The sequence below is a fragment of the Chrysemys picta genome, chromosome 1 (assembly GCF_011386835.1).
Source record: "Chrysemys picta bellii isolate R12L10 chromosome 1, ASM1138683v2, whole genome shotgun sequence".
NCBI classification, from domain to species: Eukaryota; Metazoa; Chordata; order Testudines; family Emydidae; genus Chrysemys; species Chrysemys picta.
In genome coordinates, this window is record NC_088791.1 from 123448275 (window position 1) to 123473775 (window position 25501).

General features: G+C 42.6%; 1 protein-coding gene across 28 annotated transcripts in view; it reads left to right on the forward strand.

The window, feature by feature from the left end:
* Positions 1 to 25501, forward strand: part of PPFIBP1 (PPFIA binding protein 1) — a 178575-nt gene that overhangs the window by 142936 nt on the left and 10138 nt on the right. For 18 of the 28 annotated variants that reach the window (XM_065569248.1, XM_065569219.1, XM_008165937.4 and 15 more), the window contains 10 exons: positions 1452 to 1505; positions 8756 to 8816; positions 10148 to 10177; positions 11727 to 11898; positions 13181 to 13213; positions 15867 to 16008; positions 16482 to 16610; positions 17382 to 17532; positions 19059 to 19170; positions 19879 to 19967. In XM_065569248.1, the coding sequence (XP_065425320.1) occupies positions 1452 to 1505; positions 8756 to 8816; positions 10148 to 10177; positions 11727 to 11898; positions 13181 to 13213; positions 15867 to 16008; positions 16482 to 16610; positions 17382 to 17532; positions 19059 to 19170; positions 19879 to 19967 (973 nt within the window). The remainder of the gene's footprint in view (positions 1 to 1451; positions 1506 to 8755; positions 8817 to 10147; positions 10178 to 11726; positions 11899 to 13180; positions 13214 to 15866; positions 16009 to 16481; positions 16611 to 17381; positions 17533 to 19058; positions 19171 to 19878; positions 19968 to 25501) is intronic. The other 10 variants (XM_065569270.1, XM_008165957.4, XM_065569280.1 and 7 more) reach the window with 1 other exon arrangement.

Genomic DNA, 25501 nt, shown 5'->3' on the forward strand with positions numbered 1-25501 from the left:
TACGCAAGACCAATCAGACTCCTGAAAGGGGTACAGTAGTCTGGAAAGGTTGAGAGCCACTGCCCTGAAGTACCCTTCTCCTGCAGACCCTGGCTCAGAAGCTTATAGGAGCCTGCCCATTCCTTCTAGTTCCACAGGGAAGACTGATCTCCCTCAGCCCTTTTACAAAGCCTAGGTGTCCATTAAGCTGCCCCTTGACCCTCCTTAGCCATGCCCCCTCAGTCTGGGAAGCAGCTAATTAATTATGGCCTGTGTGTGGCTGGTTCCATTTCCCCCTTTAAGACCAGGATGAACATAAAACTGATGTAATACAGTGGAGAATCAGGAAAATTGTTTTTACTTTATATAAATAGCTTAGTTTTAGATGCAATATCATAATATGTAGTGTGAATTTGCTGTAAGTGATTTGCAGTCAGAGATTTTTAAAAAATCCTGCAAAGCACTGCCAAACCCAAACCGAAACTGAGAATGACTAGCCAGTACTGGTCACAGGAGCCATAAATAAGCTACCAGGAAGAAGACAAATCACAGTTTCAAGAAGTCTGAGAGATTGATTCCCTTGAGGCTGGCATATGACAATGAAATTGGGTTTTTCTAGCCTGAGGCATAAGTGAGTAAAGATTTTACTAAGGAGCGTTGGTTGAGATTTAAAGCCAGCTAGAGGATTACAGCCTTAGCCACAGAACTCCCAGAAAAGCTAATGAGAGGTGTTTAGTTAAATTCCTTAGCTGGGTTTTGAAGATCTCAACCTTTATTTTTAATCTATAATAATATGGGATGTTAGGAATCCAAATGCCATGAAAACTCATTGATATAAGACTGTCTTTGACTTTAGTGTAAAACTAGAGCAGACAAGGGCTGAAGCGTGCTTTCTTTGGCCCTGATCCAGGAAAGCATCTCCACCCAGGACAGCTTGTGCTTAAGTGTTTTCCTGAATCAGGGCCTCTGTCTTTCTCTGCTCTCCCTCCCTCCTTCCCACTCTTCCACTGGTTCCCATATTTCTTCATGCTGTGCTGCCACTCATGTAGCTCTAGCCTTAAGCAATGTGAATCTCATTTCTTGTTCATTTTCTCTATTTTTAAAAACAATCACTGTGACCTGACTCATTGCCAGAGTTCCCATTATAGCCTGCTTGTGTCTCCATTTCTTGCAAGGCATATGAGACCGTTACACATGCTGTGACCTCTTAATTTACTCAGACTCAATTCCTGAATATGTTGGTTAGCCTGCGGTGCTTGAAGTGATGTAGGAAGTCTTTGCCATGCTTCTTGAGTTCACTCCCACCCTTTTTCTTTTATAACAGGAGATGACAGAAGGAAAGATTTGATTTGTGGTAATATACAGCCATTCAGGTGAAAAAAGAGAGTGTTAAAATTCACTAGTTGAGAAGATAGGATGTATTGATGGAATTCTTAGGTATCTTATAATGTAGTACCTTGTCTGTTTTACAGTGAAGGGACAACATCATGTTCCTCCGTAGAAACACAGCCATGTGACAGTCCCTTGTAAGTACCATATCAACCAATGAAATGCTTCTACTTAGACACCTTTCTACCATATTTTTAAAGAAATTTTTTTAACGATCACACGAAAATGTGTGTAGTTATTCTAACCACGTTAACTCATTTTAAAATAATTTGGTGATGTTGATAGTTTTCTGCTCTGATAATTTCTAATGCTCTTTCTATAAATGTACACTAGCGTCTCATTCTGTTGCAATATGAAATGTCTTCAGTCAAGTCATGTAATATCAGTGGGCTTGGGGAATTACATTTTTTTTTTTTTAAATACCAGGGCTGGCTCTAGGATTTTTGCTGCCCCAAACAAAAACTATTGTGGCCGCACCCCCCCCTCGTTTTTTTCTTACCCCACCTCTGACCCCGCCTCAACTCCGCCCCTTCCCCAAATCCCCAGCCCTGCCTCCTCCCCCCAGGCTCTCAAGCCTAGGAGGGAGGGGGAGCAACGGCGCGCCAATCCGGTGTTTCATGCGCTGCGGCCGCTCGGGATCTCCCCCTCCCTCCCAGGCTCTCAAACCTGGGAGGGAGGGGGAGTAGCGGCGCGCAAATCAGCTGTTTCGCATGCCGCAGCCACTCAGGATCTCTCCCTCCCTCCCACGTTTGAGAGCCTGGGAGGGAGGGCGAGCAGCAGTGCGCGAATCAGCGGTTTTGCGCGCCGTGGCAGCAGCAGCGGAGGTGATCTAGGGCGGCCGGGGCACATTTTTAGGGGCGGCATGGCCGGCGCCAGAATGCTGCCCCTAGAAATGTGCTGCCCCAAGCACCAGCTGTTTTGCTGGTGCCTAGAGCCGGCCGTGTTAAATACGTATGCAGCTACACACAGATGCTGAGATCAGCTCTGCATGGGAAGGCGCAGCTCAGGCACCTCCCAGTTCCTAAGGCATGCACCCCCCTTTGGCATGTAAACCCAAAATTATACCCTCTTGCACTAACCAGAAAACTGTACAGTGGACGCTCATAAAATTCGCCCCCTCCCTCAATGTGGAGTGAGATAGGCAACAGCTGTCTGCCCTCAGTTATGATTTCCGCACATTGGTTTTAGACAAAACAAAAACAAGTTTATTAACTGCAAAAGATAGATATTAAGTGATTATAAGGGATAAACAGATCAAAGCAGATTGTGTTTTTGTTTATTTGCTAGGTAATCTAAGTTTAATATACTAAAGAGATTGGATATGAGTAGCAAATTCTCACCCTAATTGTTTTTTTACTCAGTTTGCAGAGATTCTTGAGGGCAAGCTGCACTTGCTTGCAGCTTAAAACCCTCGGTATTTCTTTCACAGGCTAGAAATCCCTCTAGCCTGGGTCCAGCCCTTCTCCCCTAGTCCAGTGTTTGTTTGTGGGGGAGGAGGGATAGCTCAGTGGTTTGAGCATTGGCTTCTTAAACCCAGGGTTGTGAGTTCAGTCCTTGAGGGGGCAATTTGGGGCAAAATCAGTACTTGGTCCTGCTAGTGAAGGCAGGGGGCTGGACTCGATGACCTTTCAAGGTCCCTTCCAGTTCTAGGAGATGGGATATCTCCACTAATTATAGGTGTTTCCAGCAGTTGTCTTGGGCGGGGAGTCAGTGAAGAACCACAATGATGTCACTCCCCTGCCTTAAATAGCTTTTGCATATGGCAGGAATCCTTTGTCTACCCTCTTGGTTCCCACGCCTAGTCAGTGGAAGAACACTGGTATTCCAAGATGGAGTCCAGTACCAAGTGACTTGGTCATATGCTCCTGTAGGGTCACAGCAGCCATGACTCGGAGGCTGTTTGTAGCATCCTCAGGAAGGCTCTCCGGTGGGAGATTAGCATCTTCTAAAACCGATTGTTTTCCCTAATGGCCCTTCCCAGCCAGCCATCTAGACTGATTGCATTCTGCCTAGTGGGCATTCTCCAGGTGTAAGCACATTTGTAATAGATGCATAGACAATATTCCTAACTTAAGATACAAACATGATACATGCATACAGATAGGATAATCATATTCAGTGAATCATCACCTTTTCAATGATATTTTACATGACCTATCTTGCATAAAATATATCATAGTTATGCCATATCATAATATTATTATGAAGAATATGGGGTGTAATGCCACAATGTACACATGACTTATGTTTGCCTTTTATGGTAATGACAAAGGGACATTGGCTAGTATAGAGGAGCGGACTCACCTCTGTGGCGCCTCCTACTGGTAGTCTCCGGGAATTAGCTCATTTCAGCATTGGAGCGCCCCCTCCAGGCCGGTGGTCCGCCTGTCTTCCAGCCCCCGTGTCTCTCCTGGACCCTGGTGCCCTTTTATCTGGGGTGCTGCCCCCTGGCAGTACACCCCTCAGTACTAGAGTCTCCCCTCCCCGGGGAACCCCCAACCACTATCCCTACCTCGCCTCAGTACATTGCCAGTCACCAACTAGCCCCCACTCCCTGGGGCAGACTGCAGTATAGGCCACTCATCACAGGCAAGGTTGGGTTTGGACCTGCTGCCTTGGCCTAAGCCTGGGCTGCCCTCTACAACCCCCAGTACCCCTTGACCTCCTACCAGGCTGCAGCCTGGGGCTTTCCAGGCTGGAGCTCCCCAGCTCCTCAGCCTGTCCCCAGCCCTGCTCCACTCAGGTACTCTGTCTCTAGCTCGCTGCAGCCAGGCCCTTCTCCCTCTGAAGGCAGAGAGAGACTGCTTGGCCTTTGCCTCACAGCCTTTTTATATAGGGCCAGCTCCCAGCCACAACCTTCCCCCAGGGCTGTTTTAAGCCCTGTAACCACCCCGCTACAGCTAACTAAAGGGATTTGTCATGGGAAATTAATTTTAACCTCAGTCATTTACCTTTTTATTGTTCACTGAGATCAATGGGACTGCTTACTTGCTCAAAGGTAAACGTGTGCTTAAGTTGTTTCCTGAAAACGGGCATAAAGCCATCACAATTAGTATATTGCTTGTGTGTGCGCATACTAGGCTCCTTGCGTTGGCCCTGCACGTACTCACCAGAAGCACGTGTGATGATGTACAGTTGAGTGCACCATGGGTAGGTATCCCAGTGTGCAACCCACCACCATCCAGTGCACTGTCTTTTGGGAAGTTTTGACAATGCATGGTGAGGACTTGGAGCAAGGGGTCAACTTCTCAACATGCAACTGTTGCCATCCCATAATGTCATCTATATCTCACAATTTTTGCACCTTTATAAAAAAAAATCCCACAAACCCACATGGCATTCCTTGCTGTCTGCATCTCTGGCAGAAGCATGAAGCCTGCACAGCTCTCACTAATGTTTTTTTTTTTTTTAATAAATGGAGATATCCCATCTCCTAGAAATGGAAGGAACCTTGAAAGGTTATTGAGTCCAGCCCCCTGCCTTCACTAGCAGGACCAAGTACTGATTTTGCCCCAGAACCTTAAATGGCCCCCTCAAGGATTGAACTCATAACCCTGGGTTTAGCAGGCCAATGCTTGAACCACTGAGCTATCCTTCCCCCAACAGTTATAACTGTTGCAAGCACAGGATGCGTGATCCTTCAGTATTTGCAGAGTCATAAGAAGAACCAAATCAGCGGGGAACATGAGAATTTCCTGCAAGGGACATAGCGAGAATCAATTCAAGGTTGTGGGTGGCATTCATGGAGCAGCTGCAAATGGCAGAGTGCCACTGCTGGGCCCAAGAAACGAGCACTGACTGGAGGGATTGCATCGTACTGCAGGCTTGGGATGACAAGCAGTAGCTGCAGAACTTTCAGATGTGCAAGGCCACATTCCTGGAGCTGTGTGCCAAGCTCACCGCAGCCTTCCATTGCAGGAACACAGAATGAGAGCTGCACGATGGTGGAGAAGTGAATGGCGATCGCACTGTGGAAACTTGCAATGCCAGATTGCTGCTTGTCAGTAGGAAATCATTTTGGAGTTGGAAAATCCACTGTGGGGGCTGCTGTCATGCAAGTGTGCAGGGCCATTAATTATCTCCTGCTATGCAGGACTGTGACTCCTGGCAATATGCAGAATATAGTGGATGGATTTGCAGCAGTAGGGTTCCAGAACTGTGGTGGGGCGATAGATGGGACACACATCCCTATTTTGGCCCCAAAGCACCTTGCCCCAGAGTACATTAACAGAAAAAGCTGCTTTTCTAGCATTATGTAATCATTGTTGGATTACCGGGGGCGCTTCGCTGAGATCAATGTGGACTGGTCAGAGAAGGTGCATGATACTCGCCTCTTTAAAAACACAGGACAGTTAATGAAGCTACAAGCAAGGACTTTCTTTCTGGACCAATGGATTAACATTGGCCATGTTGATGTGCCAATAGTGATCCCAGGGGATCCAGCCTTTCCCTGGCTTCGCTGGGTCATGAAGCTGTACACTGGCCACCTCAACAGCACCAAGGAAAGATTCAACTACCAGCTCAGCAAGTGCAGAATGACAGTTGAATGCACTTTTGGAAAATTGACGGCACGCTGGCATTGTTTACTCACAAGACTGGATCGCAGTATGAAACACATTCCAATGGTATTGCTGCCTGTTGTATCCTGCATAATATCTGTGAAGCAAAGTGGGGAAAGTTGCCACTGTTGTGGAGGGCGAAGGTGGAGCAGCTGTCGTCTGAGTTTGAACAGCCAGATGCAAGGTTTATTAGATTAACTCAATGTGGAGCTATATGGCTCATGGAGGCTTTGAAGGAGCACTTTAACAGTGAGCCAGAATAATGCATTGTGGTGTACTGTGCTCAACCTGGCCATACACTTTTGGGGCATGTTAGACATTGTGAGGTGCTTGGTGTACATCTGTGAATATACACTGTCAATGCACCTATTAATTTTGCGGTGCTTGCTGTCCATTTAAGATGATTATACTGTTTGTCACTGATCCTATGAGTTGTCTCATGTTGTACAGTAACAAGTGGGTGGTTTTAGAGATACTAGGCATTCTGCAACATATGTTGTAAGCTAATAAAGAGGAATTATTTTCCAAATAATAGAATTTTATTCAATAACAAAACCAGTGCAAAGAAAAATCTGTGCAATGTAAAACTAAATACATTAAAAACTTAATAAATTAGTGGAACAGAACTTAACAAGGAGAGAACATTCATATCCATTTTACCTACGCATATGGCAACTGTGGCTTTCACAAGTCAGTGTACTTGAAGCTGTGGTTTTCCTAATGTCTCCAGTGTGGAGTGGTGGAGTGTAAGAATGCGACCCCTAAAGCCAGGTGGAATATTGAGGACGGGTGGAGAGAGGTGCTGTAATGGAGTTCACCATGGACTGCAAAGGGAAGTGAGCCCATGACTGTTGAACCTCTCGGTCTGTGACAGTTTGCAGCATCTGTGTTTGCTGCTGTTGAAGCCCCATTGTGTCCTGGTGCATCTCCCTCTCCTTTTCCTGCTGGGACTCCTGGGCCTTTCTCCTGTCCGTTCTTTCCTTCTCTAGGTATCTGCAGTGTTCACATTTCAGGCCCCTTGCTTGTGGTTTAATGCAGCACTGTCTTGCAGGATCTCACTGAACATGTCATCCCGAGTCCTCTTCTTTCACCTCCTTCTCTGGCTCAGGCGTTCCATGGGTGTGGAGAGGGAACGCCTCAAGGGTGCAATGGCAGCAACTGCAGATAAAGCACATAGAGGTACCGTTGTCAGTGTAGTCATAATGGAAAGTGAAACTTGCGATTCAGAACTCCCTTCCCTTGCTCCCATAAAGCTTTAAACAAGACATGCTCGCTGACATGTCTGCTTCTGAATGCTTGTGTATGGCACCACTCACAGCCATGGTGAATACATCCCACCAGAGTGAGGGAAATGAGGAGGGAATTGCTCAGATGCATGAAACTGAGTATAAGGCGATGACACCGAATACTGGCACCATTTTCCACAGGCAGTGGTGATTTTAGCTGATATGTCTCTCCAGAGGGTAACAAAAGCACAGAGAGCGCAGCTGCTGCTGGCGTCCCGGAACTGCCCTGGCTCATATCCTGCTACCCTGTGCACTGCAGTGGTGCCTGCCAAAGTTATTGCCAGCTGGCGTGTGAAAGTGCCCTACCGCAAAGGAAGAAATAAGGCTGTCATCCTCGGAAACGTTCGGGAGACGACTGCAGAGTACCTCCATGAAAGTGTCATTAAGATCTCTCAGGAGGATTCAAGGGACATCCCTGTATACAGAAACAAACTGCTCCGCATGGTCTGCCTTCCCTAACTCTAGAGGGGAATGAAAAGCAGATAGCAGTCCTACAGCTCTTTGTTGTACTTCTAGTACAAGTCAATTCATGAAAAGTCGATAGCTGTGTCCTGTTAAGTTGGGAGTGCCATCAGTACATCATTGTGATGGGAAATACATTTACACTTCCCCTGCTTTGGGCTCAGCCGTGCCCAACTGCCGGGACTGACTGGACTGCAGTGGAATCTCAAACAGGTCCTGGCTCATGTCATCCCTCATCTTCCTCCTCGTCCTCGCTGTTCATGGCAGGAGTCTGTGTCTCGGTCTCCTAGGAGGTATCCACAGTGTTGATGGGGTCTCTGCCAAGTATGGCATGCAGCTCTTCTGTACATCGACCATATGGGGTGCTTACATCGGTGGGAGACAAATTTAAGTGTAGACATGTGCACAATTAGGTTGACGCAAGGCAGCGTATGTTGACCTAACTTCATAATATAGACCAGACCTATGTCTCATTGAAAGTCATTTCTGAAAATAGGACTTAGGGTTACGTTTTCAAAAGCAGCTCAGTGACTTAATAACCTAAGTCTCTGAAAATGAAATTTGGCAATACCTGTTGTTGACAATGTTGTGTCTTTCTTTTAAAATGTTTCCTAGTTCAGTTTTTTCCAATTTTTTTTAACAAGTGAAATAACAGAGTGTTTTTAAATGTCCACCTAAATTGCTTGAATGAAACCTTTACAAAATGGTTACTCTATGCATACATGCAAATTAAACACTAAGAGCTTGCAAGTTATGCGTGCAATTTGGCTCATGCAAGTACATATTTTGGATGTCTATTTCAGCCTACCTTTTTTGGAAAATTTAATTTAAAATAAGAAGCAAAGAATTTCAGAGTTAAACAGCCTGTCACTCCATCATTAGCTCATCCTCTTGTACCTTAACATAGCAGTAATTATGCTATGGAAGATCTCCTGGCAATACCTAGCCACCACATGGGAGGAGTTAACAAGGGAGGGCTGTAATACAATATATAGTTCTTTAGAATACATTTGCCTTTGAGACAATGGGGTCTAGCTTCATTAACTCATAATCATTTTGATTTTTATGCTCTTATTGTAGAGTGTCAGCCCTGCAAAAATCCAGCAGTCTGGGCAATTTGAAGAAAGAGGCATCAGAAGTGGTTGGTTTTGTTTTTTAGTCCTTTCTTTCCCCTTAATACTGAGGCCCAGATTGTCTATGCCAATTCTGGCCCCCTGAATGGTGCAAGGAGCTGGAATCTGGCCTGAGCTGGCTAGTTGAGAAGTCCTGTGGTGGTGGGGAGGTTTCTTAGCCTTGGTCTAAGGGCTGGTGGGGTCGAGCTAAGTTACTAACTTCAGCTACGTGAATAACGTTGATGTACTTAGATCGACTTACCGTGGTGTCTTCACCGCTGTGAGTCGACTACTGCCGCTCCCCCGTCGACTCTGCTTGCGCCTCTTGCTGAGCTGGAGTAGAGGAGTCAACAGGAGAGCACTCGGGTCGATTTATCGTGTCTAGATTAGACACGATAAATCAATCCACGCTGGATCAGTCGCTGCCCGCCGATCCGGTGAGTAGTGAAGACATATCCTTAGGTGGCATGGAGTCAGTTCCTCTACCAGCTCTGCCTGCCTGCCCCAGATTACGTTTGGAGCAGCGCATAGCTCTGTTCATTCAATTTACAGCTAGCTGTGATGCCATTTGTAACAAAATCCTGTGGATATTAGCGAAGAAAATCTGTCCCTGAATATTTAGGGGGTCTATCCTCTTACTGTATGAGGTATTTACATAAGTAAATCACCTGCACTCCAAAGCTGTGTCTTCATTAGGTAAAAAGGTGTATTCTTAATTCAAGTTACCTAACTAGAGGTAAAATCCTAGTAAAGACAAGGCAGTTTGCCATTGTCATGTAAGGTAGCAGGGCAAGTTGAAGACAAGGGGCCCCCAGCATCTCAGCAATAGAGATGGGTGAATGATGGAGATGGAAGAAACTGGAGGAGAGGGTGAATTTTGCTTGGGTTAAAAACCTTCATCTGTCATAACGAGAACCAAAACTAAACAGGTCAGATCTGAGTCCCATTATATCCAAATCTGTGATAAACAGCTCTAGTTCAGGCTGACTGTTATTTGCAGGGCTATGGAAGGGAAAACCTGCAATTATACCCCATAAGATTTATTTGCACTGTGCTCAGAGAGAGATGCTTTTTTACCAGCACTAAATTCATTTACTTTTTGTAATTAAAACAAGTCTTGGTTGTGCAAAGTCATTAATAAATCAGGATCTAAAAAGGACTATATTATGAAATCCAAAACCTAAACAGAACTGCATGTATGGGAGAAAATAAAAAGTGACATTAATCTAGGGGAAGTATAGTTCTTAAGTGCTTCCTTTTGAAAAATAGAAGAGGAAAGAAATCTCACTATTTTTAACTTAAATGAATTAAATAATGAGGTAACTAAGAATTTTAACACTTCTCAATCCTTCCCAAACAGGACAAAGAACCTGTACAGAAACCAGCAGAGGTAATTTTTGTGTGTGTCTTCGTGTGAAGCAATGCAGAGAGCAGAAGGTGTTTTAAATAGCGTCGTTTTATTAACATTGTATCAGAATTTTGAAGGGAGAATAGCAGACCTGCAAGCAAGGTTGTGGAGTGTGATTCAGAGAATATATTCGGGTCTCCACCATCACTTTGTGTCAAGTTTATATTCTCTCACTCACTCTTGTCTTCTCACTCGTGGCTCTTCATTTTGACTGGCTGAGAATAAATAAAATCACCCATTAGCTATTGTTCCCCACCTTCTCTTGGGGCAAACATATTCAAATCACTCTGTCTCCTAGTTGAGGTTCTCCCCTCACCTATACTCACCCGACCCTTAATGTGGTACGCTGTCCTGGCTAAGCAGGACTCCAGGGGGCTTGCAGCCCAAACCATTGATGCTTCTCCTGAGCCAGCTAGAGAATTCCTTACAGAGCAGCACAAGCAGTTCCTGTTCCCACATGGCAGAGTACATGCTGCTGATTCAGCATGCTCATCCCTTGACAGCCCAGGATCAAGGGATATAGAGTGTCTCCAGCCCTGCAACCCTGTGAGGTTACACATTGCTCCACCACAAACTAACAAAGCTGGGTCTCAGATTTGTTGTTTAGCTTTGTAGCATTTGTAATTAACTTGTTTTTCTACCTTGGAAATCTTCCAAGTTCCCATTGTTTTGGAGCTTATCTTTTTACAGTGGTTGCCATTAAAAAGTAACCATTTACCAACCATTATCTAGTACACAGCCACTGTTTCCTATTCTAAGTAATTTCAGTGAATTAGTGAAATTCTAAGTAATGGGGAAGAATCGTTGTATCTTAAATACCACTTTTATAGTCATGACTGTGTTTTTCAGCAAAAGGAGAATTGTGTTTATCTTGCCAATCAGAGACCATGAGAGGTTAAAAGTCGTATGTTTAAAAACCCAGACTAAATAGAGATGTGCTTATTAATATTACAATCATCTTAGATTATCAAAGCTGCCAGAATTTTACAAATCTAATTTGTCTCCACCATTTATGCCATTTGCTTGCTGCTTCTGTGTCTTTCAATTGGACAATGGAAATAGGCTGCTAGTCCAGTGATTTTCATACTGAGCTCTGCAAACCGCTCATGGTCCATGGAGACTTTCTGGCAATCTGCAGAGAACTGGCCAGTCATGAGGTGCTTGTTCTTCCTCCCTTTTTCCAGAAACTTTCAGTGGGAGATGAGGGAGCTCAGGACTTCACGGGATCAAACCCTATGTGAATGTGTGGTTAATTTATAATTTTAAAGGGCCACTTTTGCAAGATCTGACACATTTAGTACAGAAATGCTACTGTTAAACAGGTAGTAAATATAATTGAGTCACGAACACATTTTAACTGAAGATCTTGCTTATTTAATCTAGACTCGGTACATGCATGCTATAGTCTATTTTACAGTGCAAATGCTACCTTTATTTCCAGATTACCTTTCAGAATTGACTGTGCACAATTAAAAGCTTTTTGTAGTTCAGTAAGATTAAGTTCTGAAGTTTTGTTTTCCTGATTAATCAGACTAAAGCTCCCATGGAAGGTAACAAGTGTGGAACCCTTCCTCCAAAATCCCCAAGCCATAGTGGTACCGGAGATGAGGACAGTTTTGGTACCCGAAAAGCCAGATCTTCATTTGGACGAGGCTTTTTCAAGATAAAAAATAATAAGAGGACAGCAAGTGCACCTAATTTGGGTAGGTATAACGCTCCTGAAAGCATCTCCCGTGTATTTTGTACAAGAGTCTTTAATAATGATGGGGGGTTCTTTTTATGCATATTGTAGCTATCATAAACAGGGGCAGGGGCAGCCACAGTATGACCCAAAGAACTGGAGTAACTGACGGCTGTGCAAGAAAAATGCTGTGCAAATGCAGTTCAATCCAACCCTTGCCTTGACCTCTTTGCTCAGACCCTGTATAGCATACTGCAATTTTAAAGTAGCAGTTTCCTTGCTGAAATGCAGTGGTTCATATGCATTTTTCTCCTGCTCCAACCTCTGCTCAATATCTTAATCTTATCACAAGAGCAGTGTTGTTACCACAGTCCAATATTATACCTACCATAACACCTCTACTACAGTCCTCTGACACTTTTTATTAAAAGTGTCAGTAAAATGTGGGTACCTGAGATACATCTCTCCCCTGGGAGAGGAGCAGAGAAAAACCTCCATCCTTCAGAAGTTTAAATGGGATTACTGTCTCCTTGGTCAGAATAAGTCTTCCACTCTTGCCTACTTAATGGTCATTCCGATCCTGTGCCCCAGGGAGTTAATTTACCCACAGCCTTGTTATATATGGCCCATGTCTTCCTCTCCCATATATAATATGAAAATTGATTGACCTACATTGAACAGATTTCAATGATTACACCAGTTGTCTCGTCCCACTAAAATGTTTTTGTGCCCATTTCTTCATACGATGTCTGCAGTGTAACAAAAATAGCCATTTTAAAATAATCCTTACTGGTTGAAAGCAGTGGGGCATAGCGGTCACAGTAGAGGACTGGGAGATGGTACCCTGGGTTCTGCTCCTAGCTCTGCTATGAATTTGCTTTATAAATCTGAGAAAGTCACTTACATTGTCTGTGCTTCGGTGTATCCATCTGGAAAACTAGTCAATAATACTTGTCTCCTTCATAGGGGTATTGTGAGGCCCAGGCACAATGAATTATGACACATGCAATCTTTTACTTTCTTGTGCTCAAATGCTGATTGAAATCATCGGGATGTTGTTTTACCCTCATTAATATATAGCTTTGCTATGTTACATTTTGGTGAGGAAGGGATTAACCATGTATTGGTAATCCTAATCTGTGTGTGAATTCAGTGGTGTGTGTGGTGCATGTATCTGTTTTACTTTTCTCCCCTTGTCTTGTATTTTGCCAGTGTAAATTTTGATGTATGTTTTACCTTGTCGTTCTGCGTATTCTCTCCCATTGTGCTGCGTGTGGTTATGTGCATTGTTTGGATATCTGAAGATCGCAGTCGAAGTGCAAGTGCACCTACGTTAGGTATAGTAGTCCTGCATGTCTGCCTGTACCAGTGCTTTGCTGTGATTGCTGCTAACAGCTGGTTATGGCCATGAATTTTTAAAACCGAGCTAGAAACAAGATCTCTGTTGAAACACTAAAATGTATGTTCTGTTTAACACTGGCCGACTACTCAAAGTCTGCTGCATTGTTTCATGATAACCACTACTAATGAGACACATTGCGGGTAGACTTGCGAAGGTTAATGAACCTCCGAACACAAGGTTACTCATCAAGGCAAAAAAGAAGGTAGAGAATGGGAGGTAATTGTAGAAGTGTGTGTAATCTACAGAGGCCTGGCCACGCATTCTGCTCACTTTTATCGTAATGACTTGGTGGTTATTCAGATCATCATCTCTTTGTGTTGTCATCCAACTCAGTGCTTCTGGAAGATGCTAACAGGTAATGCAACATGAGTTTTGGCAGTATTTGTACAGCTTTAATTAAGCTAGCACTGAAGGGAGGGATACACGATTCCTCTTTTCCAAATAACTAAGGAAGAAATTAATGTAATAAACATCAGAGAGAAAAACCACACATGACAAATGCTAGTCTGGTAGTTCTGGCGTGTACTCAGCTATGCTGGTGGATGAGGGCGGTATAGGAACCGGAATGGAATGTGTTGCCTTTATGTACAGCCATGTAACCCTAAATCAGTGATGGTAATTGAAGGCGAATATGGTCCTAAGACACGACAGAAATAGAGGCAGTCTCCTTATTTCCCATTAGTGTTCCAAATATCCAAACATCACTTTCATAAAACAGCTATTCTGAAGGATTATTTCAGTGATGAAGGCGATACAGTGAGTGGCTAGTACCCACAAACCTCTGCTTCTGATTCATTCAACCATGTCCTTCCGTTTCCCACCAAGAGTGCTGCTTAAATGTGTTTTTTCCTAAATTAGATTCCTTTCTAAAATACCGTACCTATACAGTAGCTCTATCCTCCAGCACTGAGCACCTCGTTCACCCATCAGTAGAGCTGAAGTGCTCCGAAAGCACATGTTAAAATAAATGATATAGTTGCCTCTCTTCATGTTTGGCCATTAGAGAAGATTTTGCGAATATGGGACCTGCTAATTGACTTTTTGCTAGGGCATCGAAACTTTGCCGAACTAAGGGCCACACTGGTGAGTTCCCAGGAGCTACAGGGCCACGTCTAACTTGCATTAATTGGAGCAAATTGCAGCCACCTTCATCATTAACTTTAAGATATTAAACTATAGGTGCCAGTATATTGTGCTCCATCTTGATCCAAATGACTGGTAGTTGCTCGTGAACCTTGTTTTCTCTTGAAAGGCAATACAGAGTTTATTTTTTTAAACAAATGATGGTTCCTTTAGCTGTCCATCCATATTAAAGATGATGAAGGTGGCTACAAACCGCTCTGTGGTCTCCAGGGGCTACATTTTGGCTATGGCTGTTTCACTTTAACAGACTCCAGGCAGTAGATTTATAGTCACTCTTCTTCAATTTTGTTTTAAGCTTCCATTAGCGAATAAGTGATGTAAACAAACTCCTCATCGTTTGTTTGCCCACAGCTGTATGGCACTTGCTGGCACATCTCTGCTTAAGTAGAATATTAGATTCTGCAATTTGTTTAATTGTCTATTTAGCACCTTTTTCTGTTATTTGTTTTTCATTTTATAATTTTGGTTGGCAAGTACATTCTTGAACAGTCCCCAGGTTCACCTGGAGTGGATATGAAGTCTCTGTAGACAAATACAGGATAAAGACGTAAGATTTCCATCATGGATGGCAACATGTTGTTTCCCTATGCAGTGGTGGGTATTAGATACATCCATCCTTTGGCTCTTAAATAAGAAGCAATGGCTTTTTAGTCAGGACACCACCCAAAGTTCATGGTACTTGTCTGTGAAGGAGCAAAATATTCCACTATGTGCAGAAGCGTAAGGTCTTCTTTTCCCAATTGCATTTCTGAGTCAGAAGGAGATGGCTGTTGGTAGATCTTGCGAGATGGGGATCTAATCAGAAATTGCATTTTATTATCAGGAAAACTGGTGTGAAAATGCTTTATAGTGCTTAGGGCATCCTTTGGTACTACTCCCTGCTGTGCCACTGGATTCCTGTGGGGCTTCCTTGTGCCTCGGTGTATCTGTCTGTAAAATGGGGGAAATAACTTTTCCCTAACAGAGTTATCTATGGCCTTAATTTATTAAAAAGCAACAGAGGGTCCTGTGGCACCTTTAAGTCTAACAGAAGTATTGGAGCATAAGCTTTTGTGGGTGAATTCACCCACGAAAGCTTATGCTCCAATACTTCTGTTAGTCTTAAAGGTGCCACAGGACCCTCTGTTGCTTTTTACAGATTCAGACTAACACGGCTACCCCTCTGATACTTAATTTATTAGTAATTCATAAAGCGTCTTGTGGTCTTTTGGTGCAAGGTACTTAACAAATGCAACATATTGATGTTATTGGGTGCTACCAGTTTTCAAACACTAGACCACTGAAAGGAACACATTTTATCTCCTTTGGATCCCCCCGTTTTCTTAAAATCGATGGTTCACAGTAATTCCAGCAAAAGTGGTTACAGACTCAGTAATGTGCTCATAATGTGAAACGCAGATGAAGTACTGCCAGGTGAAGTTCTACTGGGGTTTGTTTTGTAATAGCTGAAACAGAAAAGGGATCTGCAGATCACTTGGACCTAGCTGGTTTGCCCCCTCGACCGAAAGAAACTGATAGCGGGCAGCTGTCTCCCTCTTCTCCAGACTCCAAGAAGAAAGCCAGAGGAATCAAGAAACTATTTGGAAGGTAAGTTTAAAAAAAAAAAAAAAAAAAGTGAACATCATGTAGGTTTGGATCATTAGGGGGATTGCTAACGGGATACGTAACCTTTCATCTCTAGGTCACCAAAAGTGCAGCTCAGGCTGGACATAACAAAGTCATTACCATTTGCAGTCTGTTTGGTGGCCTAGGTGGGATGACTTCGTCGACTCAACACAGTTCCTAGTAAATTGTCATCCTTATCGCAAAGTCACTGCTGTGCCTGGCGTGTTTTTGTTGGTTTTGTTGTTCTCTCTCTTAGTTCTTTGTTCTCAGCTTCTCATCCTTCTTCTCTCCCCCCCCTCACCCCACCCCCCGGCCATTTAATAGTTTACGGATTAGTGCAGATGAAAAGGTGCAAAAATTATTGCAGCTTATTTCAAGACTCCACAGTGTATTCCGTGATTGTGCCAATAAAGGAATTTATTCCTGGTTATCATATATTAACCTCCTTTACTTAGGCTTAAAAGGAGCCAGTCTACCACATTTAACCCGGATGATATGTCTGAGGCAGAGTTCAAAAGAGGAGGGACAAGAGCGACTGCAGGACCAAGACTGGGCTGGTCTCGAGATCTTGGGCAGTCTAACAGGTAAGAGGAGCTGCACTGAACCAGAACATGCAGTGCTTTTTCCACTTCTATTTGCCCTTGTAGCAGGCTTTCGTTTTGTTCCTGTATTAAGAGGAATTGTGCTTTGCAAAAGTTAAGTTAGAGCAACATTAGCATTGCTAGCAAAAGGAAACAGGCAAGCCCTGGCTCTTTGGGATGTTGTCCTCCTTAAGAGGATGGTTAGGAAATTAATGTACTAAGTATGGCCCCATACTGCAGTGTGAGTCACATGAGTGGAATCCCGCACCTGAGTGCAGTCCCATTGACTGGAGTGGGGCGCTCAGGTGAATGGGCTCAGGATCTGCCTCTATGGAGCTACACTGAAGTGAATGGGGCTGTACGTGGGTGCAGGTGTCAGTCCACCACATCGATTTCAGGCAGGATCAAGGCCTCGGTCATCCCATAAGCTGATAAAGTTCCCTTCATTATAATGTAGGTTATTGGAGTATCTTAAGTAAAGTATTTCAGTCGCATTTTAAAGTTTTAAAGCCATCCTGGAACACACAGATTATGATGATGATGACTAATAACTGTCATCGTCATGTTTATTATGCTAGTGTCTCGGACTCAACAACTGAGATCAAGGTCCCATTTTGCTAGGTATTGTACAAACACAGAGCAATAGACATATCTTTTCCCAAGTAGCTTACAGTCTAAATAATACAGGCACGCATCTCTTCCTGTACATTGTCTCAGCTCTGAAAAACACCTATGAATTTGTAATTTTTTTAAAAAATATTTCTTCTGCTTTAGTGACCTGGATATGCCATTTGCTAAATGGACAAAGGAGCAAGTTTGCAACTGGCTCCAGAGCCAGGGTTTAGGTTCATACATGAATCATGGCAAACACTGGATACTGTCTGGGCAGACTCTCTTGCAAGCTTCTCAGCAGGATCTGGAAAAGGTAAGACATGTTAGGAAAATATTTATATTGGGTTAATTGTTAAGCATCGGTTTACATTTTGTGTGTGTGTAAGTCAGGGTTATGAGATGCAACTAAAATCGAAGAGCCCAGCAAGTGAATCTTTAAAATACATTTGTCTTTAGTAATGCAAAAAAAAATTGTTTTGTGTCTAACTTTAGTATGAATTTTAATGTTCATAATGAAAGAGGTAATTAAATGTATGATTTGACTGCAATAAATGTTGGTGCATCAACTAACTCTTCCAATCATTACATTTAAAAATATATATGTTCAAATAAGGAAATCACTTGTTGCAATACCACTGGCTTATGGTTCTGATTCTCCACTTCTTTGCATCTTATGCCTTTATTTACCCCTGTGCAAGGTGAGTGTAAAAGGCTACTATTCTGATTTGGTTTTATGCCCCATCCACTTTGTACAGTTATAAATGACAGCACAAGGTGCAAGGCACTGGAGAATCAGGCCCTCAATTCATGTAACTTTTCAATTAAATTGTCCATGCCACAGTTTTTCAATTACGTTCAGGTTGGGAAAGTTAATTCTTTTCCTGCTTTGGGTCCACACCATTAATTATCGTTTACTTCAGTCACAAGTCTGGCTGTACTGAATGTTTAGCTTCTTTTACTGTTGTAAACCAATAAGGCATCCACTTCCTTAAGTAGTCCCGGGTTAGTTCAAAGCTGCTATTCACAGCTGTTGTTATACGATATCATGCAACATCCGAAAACATTTTAAAATTAAAAATAGGTGTGGCCATAATGGCCGTTTCGCCTACCGATACTCCAATGTTTGCATTTGATATCAGGTATTTAGTTAAAAAAACAAAAAACTGTCTTTGAAGAGTTCCTGGAACAGCTGCACTTGCAACAGTATTGAGGAGGACTATCTTATCAGGCCACTTATTCTTTAACATTTATATAGCACTTCATGTTTTCAAAGTGCTTTATAGCTAATAACTAACTAAACTTTGCAACCTTGCCTGCCTCACTCTGAGGTAGGTAGATAAGTATATTATCCCTTAAAATATTATGCCGACTACCATCACCGTTTAGTGAGCCGGCTATTTTTGCTCCACATAAGAATATTGGGGCTAACAACCACCAAAGGGATGAGGCATCTAAATGCATTAGGTATGTAAGTAAGTGGCCTGATTTTCAGAAGTGCTGACCAGTTGCAGTCCCATTGACATCCTAGGGTGTGGTGGGTGCTCAACAGATATCAAGCTGTGCTCAGGTCGGTGCTTCCCTGTGAATTTAGATCTCTAAATTTAGGCACATGATCAGATCTGTCCTCTGATGCATGTGCACAATACTTGTTAATTTCAACAGCAATTGCTGTGTGTGTCTAAGGGCAAAATTTGGCCTGTCATGTTGGAGTTTGTGTTAGTTTGTGGGTTGGGTAAAATGGATTTTGGTTATTTTTACATTTTGATTCTGTGTAAATCACATATCATCCATATGCTGCTGAGCTAGAAATTAAGTGCTTCGGTTTCTTTGTCTTCACAGGAACTTGGAATAAAGCATCCACTGCATCGGAAGAAACTTCAGCTCGCTCTTCAGGCACTGGGGTCAGAAGAAGAAAACAATCATGGAAAACTGGATTACAACTGGGTTACCAGTAAGATTCGTTGCACTTTAAAGTAATTGCATCTGTGCTTTCTAAAAGTGTGTTTACAGGGCACACTGATGGCAGCAGCATGTAGGGTGTGTGTAGCTACACACAGCAGTGAACATCAGGCTGCATCCACACTGCAGTTTGTAGCTAAACATAGCAGTATAAGGCTCTGTCAAGGGGGAGGCCGCTGGGAGCTGCTGGAGCCTTCTCCTGTGCCAGAATCTTTCACTGTGGCAGAGAGAGGCTCTGGCAGCTCCCTGCAGTGGGCAGCTGCTGGACCCTCTCCCCAATGCCGGAGTCTTTATCTGCTGCAGAAGCCTTTCCCTGAGGTGGGGAAAGACTCTGGCAGTGGGACACTTCACCGCTAACAGTAGCAGTATGAACAGGGGAGGCACTGCTTGGGCATGTAGAGAGCTGCATAGGGTACATACCCTAAGTGTTCAGGCATGTCTTTGCTCACCTAAGCAGTGTTTTACTGTCCGCACAGCTGTCCCGATGCTAGGGGGACCTGCTGCATATGTACTCTACATGCTGCTGTAAGGAGCGTGCAGTATAGAAATACGCTAAGATAGGGGCAGGGGGTTAAGGATCCTGGATAATTTGAGTATCCATGAATACCCGCGAGTAATGATAACATGGAGAGTGCCAGCTAGATACATAACTGCCCTTCGTCTAAAGGTGGTTTGAGTTAGTAATATGTGTTTTTCTTAGGGTGGTTGGATGATATTGGACTTCCCCAGTATAAGACTCAATTTGATGAAGGAAGGGTGGATGGTCGAATGCTCCATTACATGAGCGTTGTAAGTAAATGCCAGGTTATTTTCTGGCATATTTTGTGTTCTTGGTTTTGGTTGTTTTTGTTAGTTTTTGTTTTGTTTTTTTGTTTTTTGTTTTTGTTTTTTAATGCAGAGTGACATGATTGTAGGTGGTAAATTGGAGCCCCGCTAATCTAAAGAAACTTGCTTTTCCTGCTATATATCATGGTGATTCCAAAAGTATTACCCAATTAAAGTTTATTTTACCACGCACTCAGAAAATGGCAATCAGTAGACTTGTTTTCCTTATTATTTATCGCTTATGTCATAACTACATAGAGAGTAAAATTCACCCATGTGCAGATCAGCAGAATACCTATGCATGACTTAGGCCCGATTCTGAGGGCTTAAAATGGGACTTAAATGATAAGTCTTGCACTCGCCCTCTGTGCATGGGTGAATTTTATCCAGAGTGAATAGATCTATTATATGGAAGATAACTATAGTTCACATAAATTAACAAACTTAGAAGATTAACCTCATTTGCTTTTACAAAACAGAGAATGGAAAATCTATCTATATATCTTAATAAATTTGTTCAACAGAAAAGCAGCTTATTTGGTCTTGTCGGATTTTCTGCAGGTAATTTTAAAATGGTTGAATTTTCCAAAAATCCGTTCTGCAGATTTGCTGGATGATAGCAGAATAGTGATTACCAGAGGTCAGCTTGTCAGAAATTTCCCACAGTTTGCAATGAGTTTTAAAATCAAATATTTATACAATAGTATACTGTAATTGTCTGTGTGTCTCCCCCCCCTAGTGTTGTGTGCCACTAATCTGTAATGGAATGTCAGACATTGTCAAGTGTATTCAGTGGTATGCCGCCTTCTAGTAGCTACATCCTACAGAGGATATAAACCCCAATAATACTACCTATGTGACTGTTTCACAAGTTATCGCTAATATGGAACATTTTAAGGACCAAGTTTTCAAAGATAGTATTGTAAGGTATGCTTGCAAAATATACCCACATATCTCCATTGTGCCTGAACATTTGAGAATTATGTGTATAAATGTGTATGTGAAAATGAGGAAACCCTATGCCTATTTAATTTGCAGACAAAATTGGATGATTTTCAAATGCAAGTGCAGTACTTGTAGACACAATTGGTGTGTGTAAATTTTATAGTCACAGCATCCATCTACCTACTGAAAATTGGGCCTTTGTTCAAATTCATATTAACTAATTCAAGTAGATGGACTTAATTCTTCTCTCTAAGAAGTTTAATATTAAATGTTCAATATATTGTTACTGTTCATTTGGGTGACTAGGGTAAGAAAATTAGAGCAAGTTCCTTTAATCTTTAAATCAGGATTTTTCTTTAAAATTTATTCTAAATAATTAAGACTAAGTTTAATACAATTAGGTGGTATTTTTAAAATATGTCAGATCAACTTCTAACCTAGTTCCAGCACCTTAAAACACCATGGGTGAAATAGGCCCAGAGTGTTTTGTTTGAAGGCAGATAAGACATAATGTAACTGAGAGGCAAGGTTCTGTTCTTTCCTACAGATTTGAATGGAAACTGAGGGTCATATACAATATGATCTTTTAAAAAAAAACAACTGGTCATGAAAGTGTTTACTAATATACTGTGCCATGAACATGCTAAATGTAACCATCTCATGCCAAGATATTGGTTGTATGTACTTTGTGCATTCTATACACTAGCACAGGGGAGAAGGCTAAGATCTAAGGGGGGAGGGATAGTTCAGTGGTTTGAGCATTGGCCTGCTGGGCCCAGGGTTGTGAGTTCAATCCTTGAGGGGGCCACTTAGGGATCTGGGGCAAAATCAGTACTTGGTCCTGCTAGTGAAGGCAGGGGACTGGACTTGATGACCTTTCAGGGTCCCTTCCAGTTCTAGGAGATGGGATATCTTCCTGTATTAACTTACTTACAGTGCTCAACATGTTCCATTTTGGACGCTGATAAATAATGGTGATTGTACATACTGCTGGGTTTGCTTTTTCAAATTCATATGAACCATTGCAGAGGAAAAAGACATGCATGCAATGAAATTCACTCCTGTGCAGAGGTTCAGCACAATGTCTATGCCCCACATAAGCCCTTAAGTGCATGTAAGTCAAGGGGGAAATGAGGTATGGCTAGATTTACGGAGGTATTAAGGCACCTAAAGATGCAGAGAGGTACCTAGTGGGATTTTCAAAAGCAGTGAAGCAGGTTAGGTGCCAAATTCCCCATTGAAATCAATAAGGGCTTTGCACCCTTACTCATATACGTGCTTTTTTCAATCCCACTAGGCATTTATCTGCATCTTTAGGTGCCTAAATACCTTTAGAACTCTGGGCCAATGTGAATTTGGGGGAAAATTTTACCCAGTGTGAGTTAGTTGACTGAAGCCTCATGACAAATTTTGAAAAAAATAGGCGTTTTTAAGTATTCTATTGCTTACATAGTGTCAAGTATCAAGGGGTAGCCGTGTTAGTCTGTATCTACAAAAACAACAAGGAGTCTGGTGGCACCTTAAAGACTAACAGATTTATTTGGGCATGAGCTTTCGTGAGTAAAAACCTCACTTCTTTGGATGCATCCGAAGAAGTGAGGTTTTTACTCACGAAAGCTTATGCCCAAATAAATCTGTTAGTCTTTAAGGTGCCACCAGACTCCTTGTTGTTGTTGCTTACATAGCATGTTTTTCTGAATTTGCTTCCCAATTTTTTGTGTGTGTTTGGGACATTAATATAAAAATAGGGTATGTGTTTTTAAGACCAGATTTGCTCCTGCTATTTAAGCCTCTGTTGAAAGCATAGGGCCAGCAGGCCCATGGAAGGCTGTGGTCAATTCAGTGGTGACTTAAACAGTGGTATAAATTACATAGGGGCTGCAGCTGATTGTAAAGAAGTATAATCTGCACCATTTGGCATTTAAAACTAGTATAATTTACGTGTAAAGAGAAAGAGGTTTGTAACAGGAACTGTACCTTCCTAATAGTTGCTTTTTCTGTGGCACTTCCCCCTTTAATTTTAGATCCATTACTATGTTTTTAGGCAAAAACCTAACCATGCTCAGTGACCTAATGAATTGTAATAACTAAGTTTACCCTAAATCATTAACTAGAAATAGAGATGTCTGCAAAGTTGAAATGAAACCATATGGAACTCACATGGTTCAAATGCAAACAAAAAATTCAAACTCAAAATTCAGACGACATTCATGATAAAATTCACTAAAGCTGGTAAAACACGTGAGTGAGCCTGAATTAACCTGACCAGATTTGGGGGAGTTTATATTTTAAACCATGTAAATATCTTCGTTTTGTATGACTTTGACATGAAACCAGGTGAAGCTAAGCAATTTTAATTAAGTTTCATGTTGCTTTTTGGACTAATTTGAACCTGCAAATCAAAGCAACATTTTTTCAGGGTCTAAGTAGGTTTTGTAGAAAACCCTACAGAGTGAAACTAAAGAAAATATATGGATAAACCTCTGGGAAGTGAACTACTGGATTTTCCATGGAATTTTCTTATTATAGTTTCCTGAATATATAGGTGGTTAGAATGGAAGTTAGAGCACAAGCTGAATTGTAGTATTAGTTTGATATAAATAGCACTAAAAGATGGGAAGCCAGATTCCCTCTCACATAAGTATGTCTAAATCCATTGAAGGCAGTAGAGTTGCATCTACTTACGCCACCAATTAATTAGACTTTGAGACTTAAACTAAATAAGCATTGCTTCATGGCACAGTTCTGGTTGAATGTGCAGATTTAACTTAGACATCTCCAGATTTTGAGTTCTTAACTCTGCAATAATGCAAAAATATTACGATAATGTAACTTTTGCATTTAATATTTTATAATATTTGTAATGTAATTTAGGATCTGTCGGATTGAAATGTGGCATGCAAATGTAAAGGTCTCTTTTCCTGATGTGTGAAACTTCTGAGGTTAGATGCTGAAGTGAAAACAGATGTAGAAAAGTGTGATCTTTCACATGGAATAGATTGCAAATTTATAGGTAAATCTGGATCTGCCACTGAATAATCGCCACAAACATCTCTACACTTGAAAAATAAACAGGATTTAAAATTCTGGGTGTATCCCTATGCACCAAATGATCCAGAAGGTGGACATGTTCGATATGTACTTGGGCAAATGAAAATGTATCATTTCTTTGCTCTGGAAGTAGTAATAAAAAGTTTTAGCTGTAGCTAGGTTTGAAAAAATACTGAATTTGAGGTGATGTGAGGGGAAGCTGCATAGAGTCAAAGCAATGTCAGTGCATGTAGTCTGCTATTGTAGTTGCAGAGTGACTTTCAAACTTTGTCATTGCAATTAAAGTGTATATCAAATCCATAATAAAGAGACAGCACAACTTTTTTCCAACTGTGCAACTGATCACATGCAGGAAGGACTGTGTTGTATTTGAAAGGACATGAGCTGCTGTCATTTTTTCCTTCACCTTTCTGATGAGTTACCCCCACAAAGCCATTTTACGAAGTGTAAATTCAGAGCACATGTGAAAGGTGCCAAGCTGATAGTCCTGAAGAATGAAATCTTCTGTTTCCTCCCCAAATAGTGAGCATGTGCCTCAGCCCTTACCTGAAGGTGAGATTGTAGCTGTAGCTCAGCCTCATCCCAGTCAATCCTTCGCGTCTCTGTGAGACTGATAATACGATGTCACTTTTGATGGTAGTGTAAAAAGAGTCTCATGGGCACTTCCCTGGTGGGGCTGGGCCCCTCACCATGCCCAGTTTCCACCACAGGGTTGGCCTAGTATAGTCCCCAGTCTCTTAGGGTACATCTACATGGCATAAAAGCCCCACAGTAAAGCCACAGCTGGCCTAGGTCAGCTGACTTGGGCTGGGGGCTAAAAATTGCTGCATAGACATTCGCGCTGGGACTGGAGCTTGAGTTTTGGGACCTTCCACCCTCGCAGGGTACCCTCAGCCTGAACGTCTACGCAACAGTTTCTCAGCCCCACAAGCCCAAGTCAGCAGCTGACCCAGGCCAGCCACGGGTTGTTTATCCCCATGTAGACATACCCATAGCCCTGGTAGTGGGCCCGCCCTTGTGGGCCTGCTTACTTTACTTCTGGCTGGGTGGAAAGGCATTAGTTCCGGTCAGCACAAACCAATCCCCTCTTGGGGTCAATAACAAGGCGAAAAAGGTCAGCGGCATCACCTTGTGTCGCGGGTGCCTGGGTAGCAGCTTTACTGGAGTTCTTGTGGCTGGGTAGCTGAGTCAGCCCCTCCTTGTCGGGTTTGCCGGACTCCTCGCACAGCTGGGAGACGTCTGGTGTGAGGGTTCCTCTGGCTGTTCCAGAGCTCTCTAGTTGCTCCCTTCTCAGGGTTCCCCCTTGCTGACTGCAGCTTCCCCCTTTTTAAAGCCTTCCTCCCTACCATGCAGAATTGACAGGGGCAGGGCTACTTTAGCACCCGGAGCCGCCCAAGCCCTGTCAGTGCGGGGTTTATGCACCTGTCACAGGTGGTTTTCATGATTTCGTTCAACTCACTTTGTAGATGCCTACAGCCACCAAACCATTTCACATAAACCCC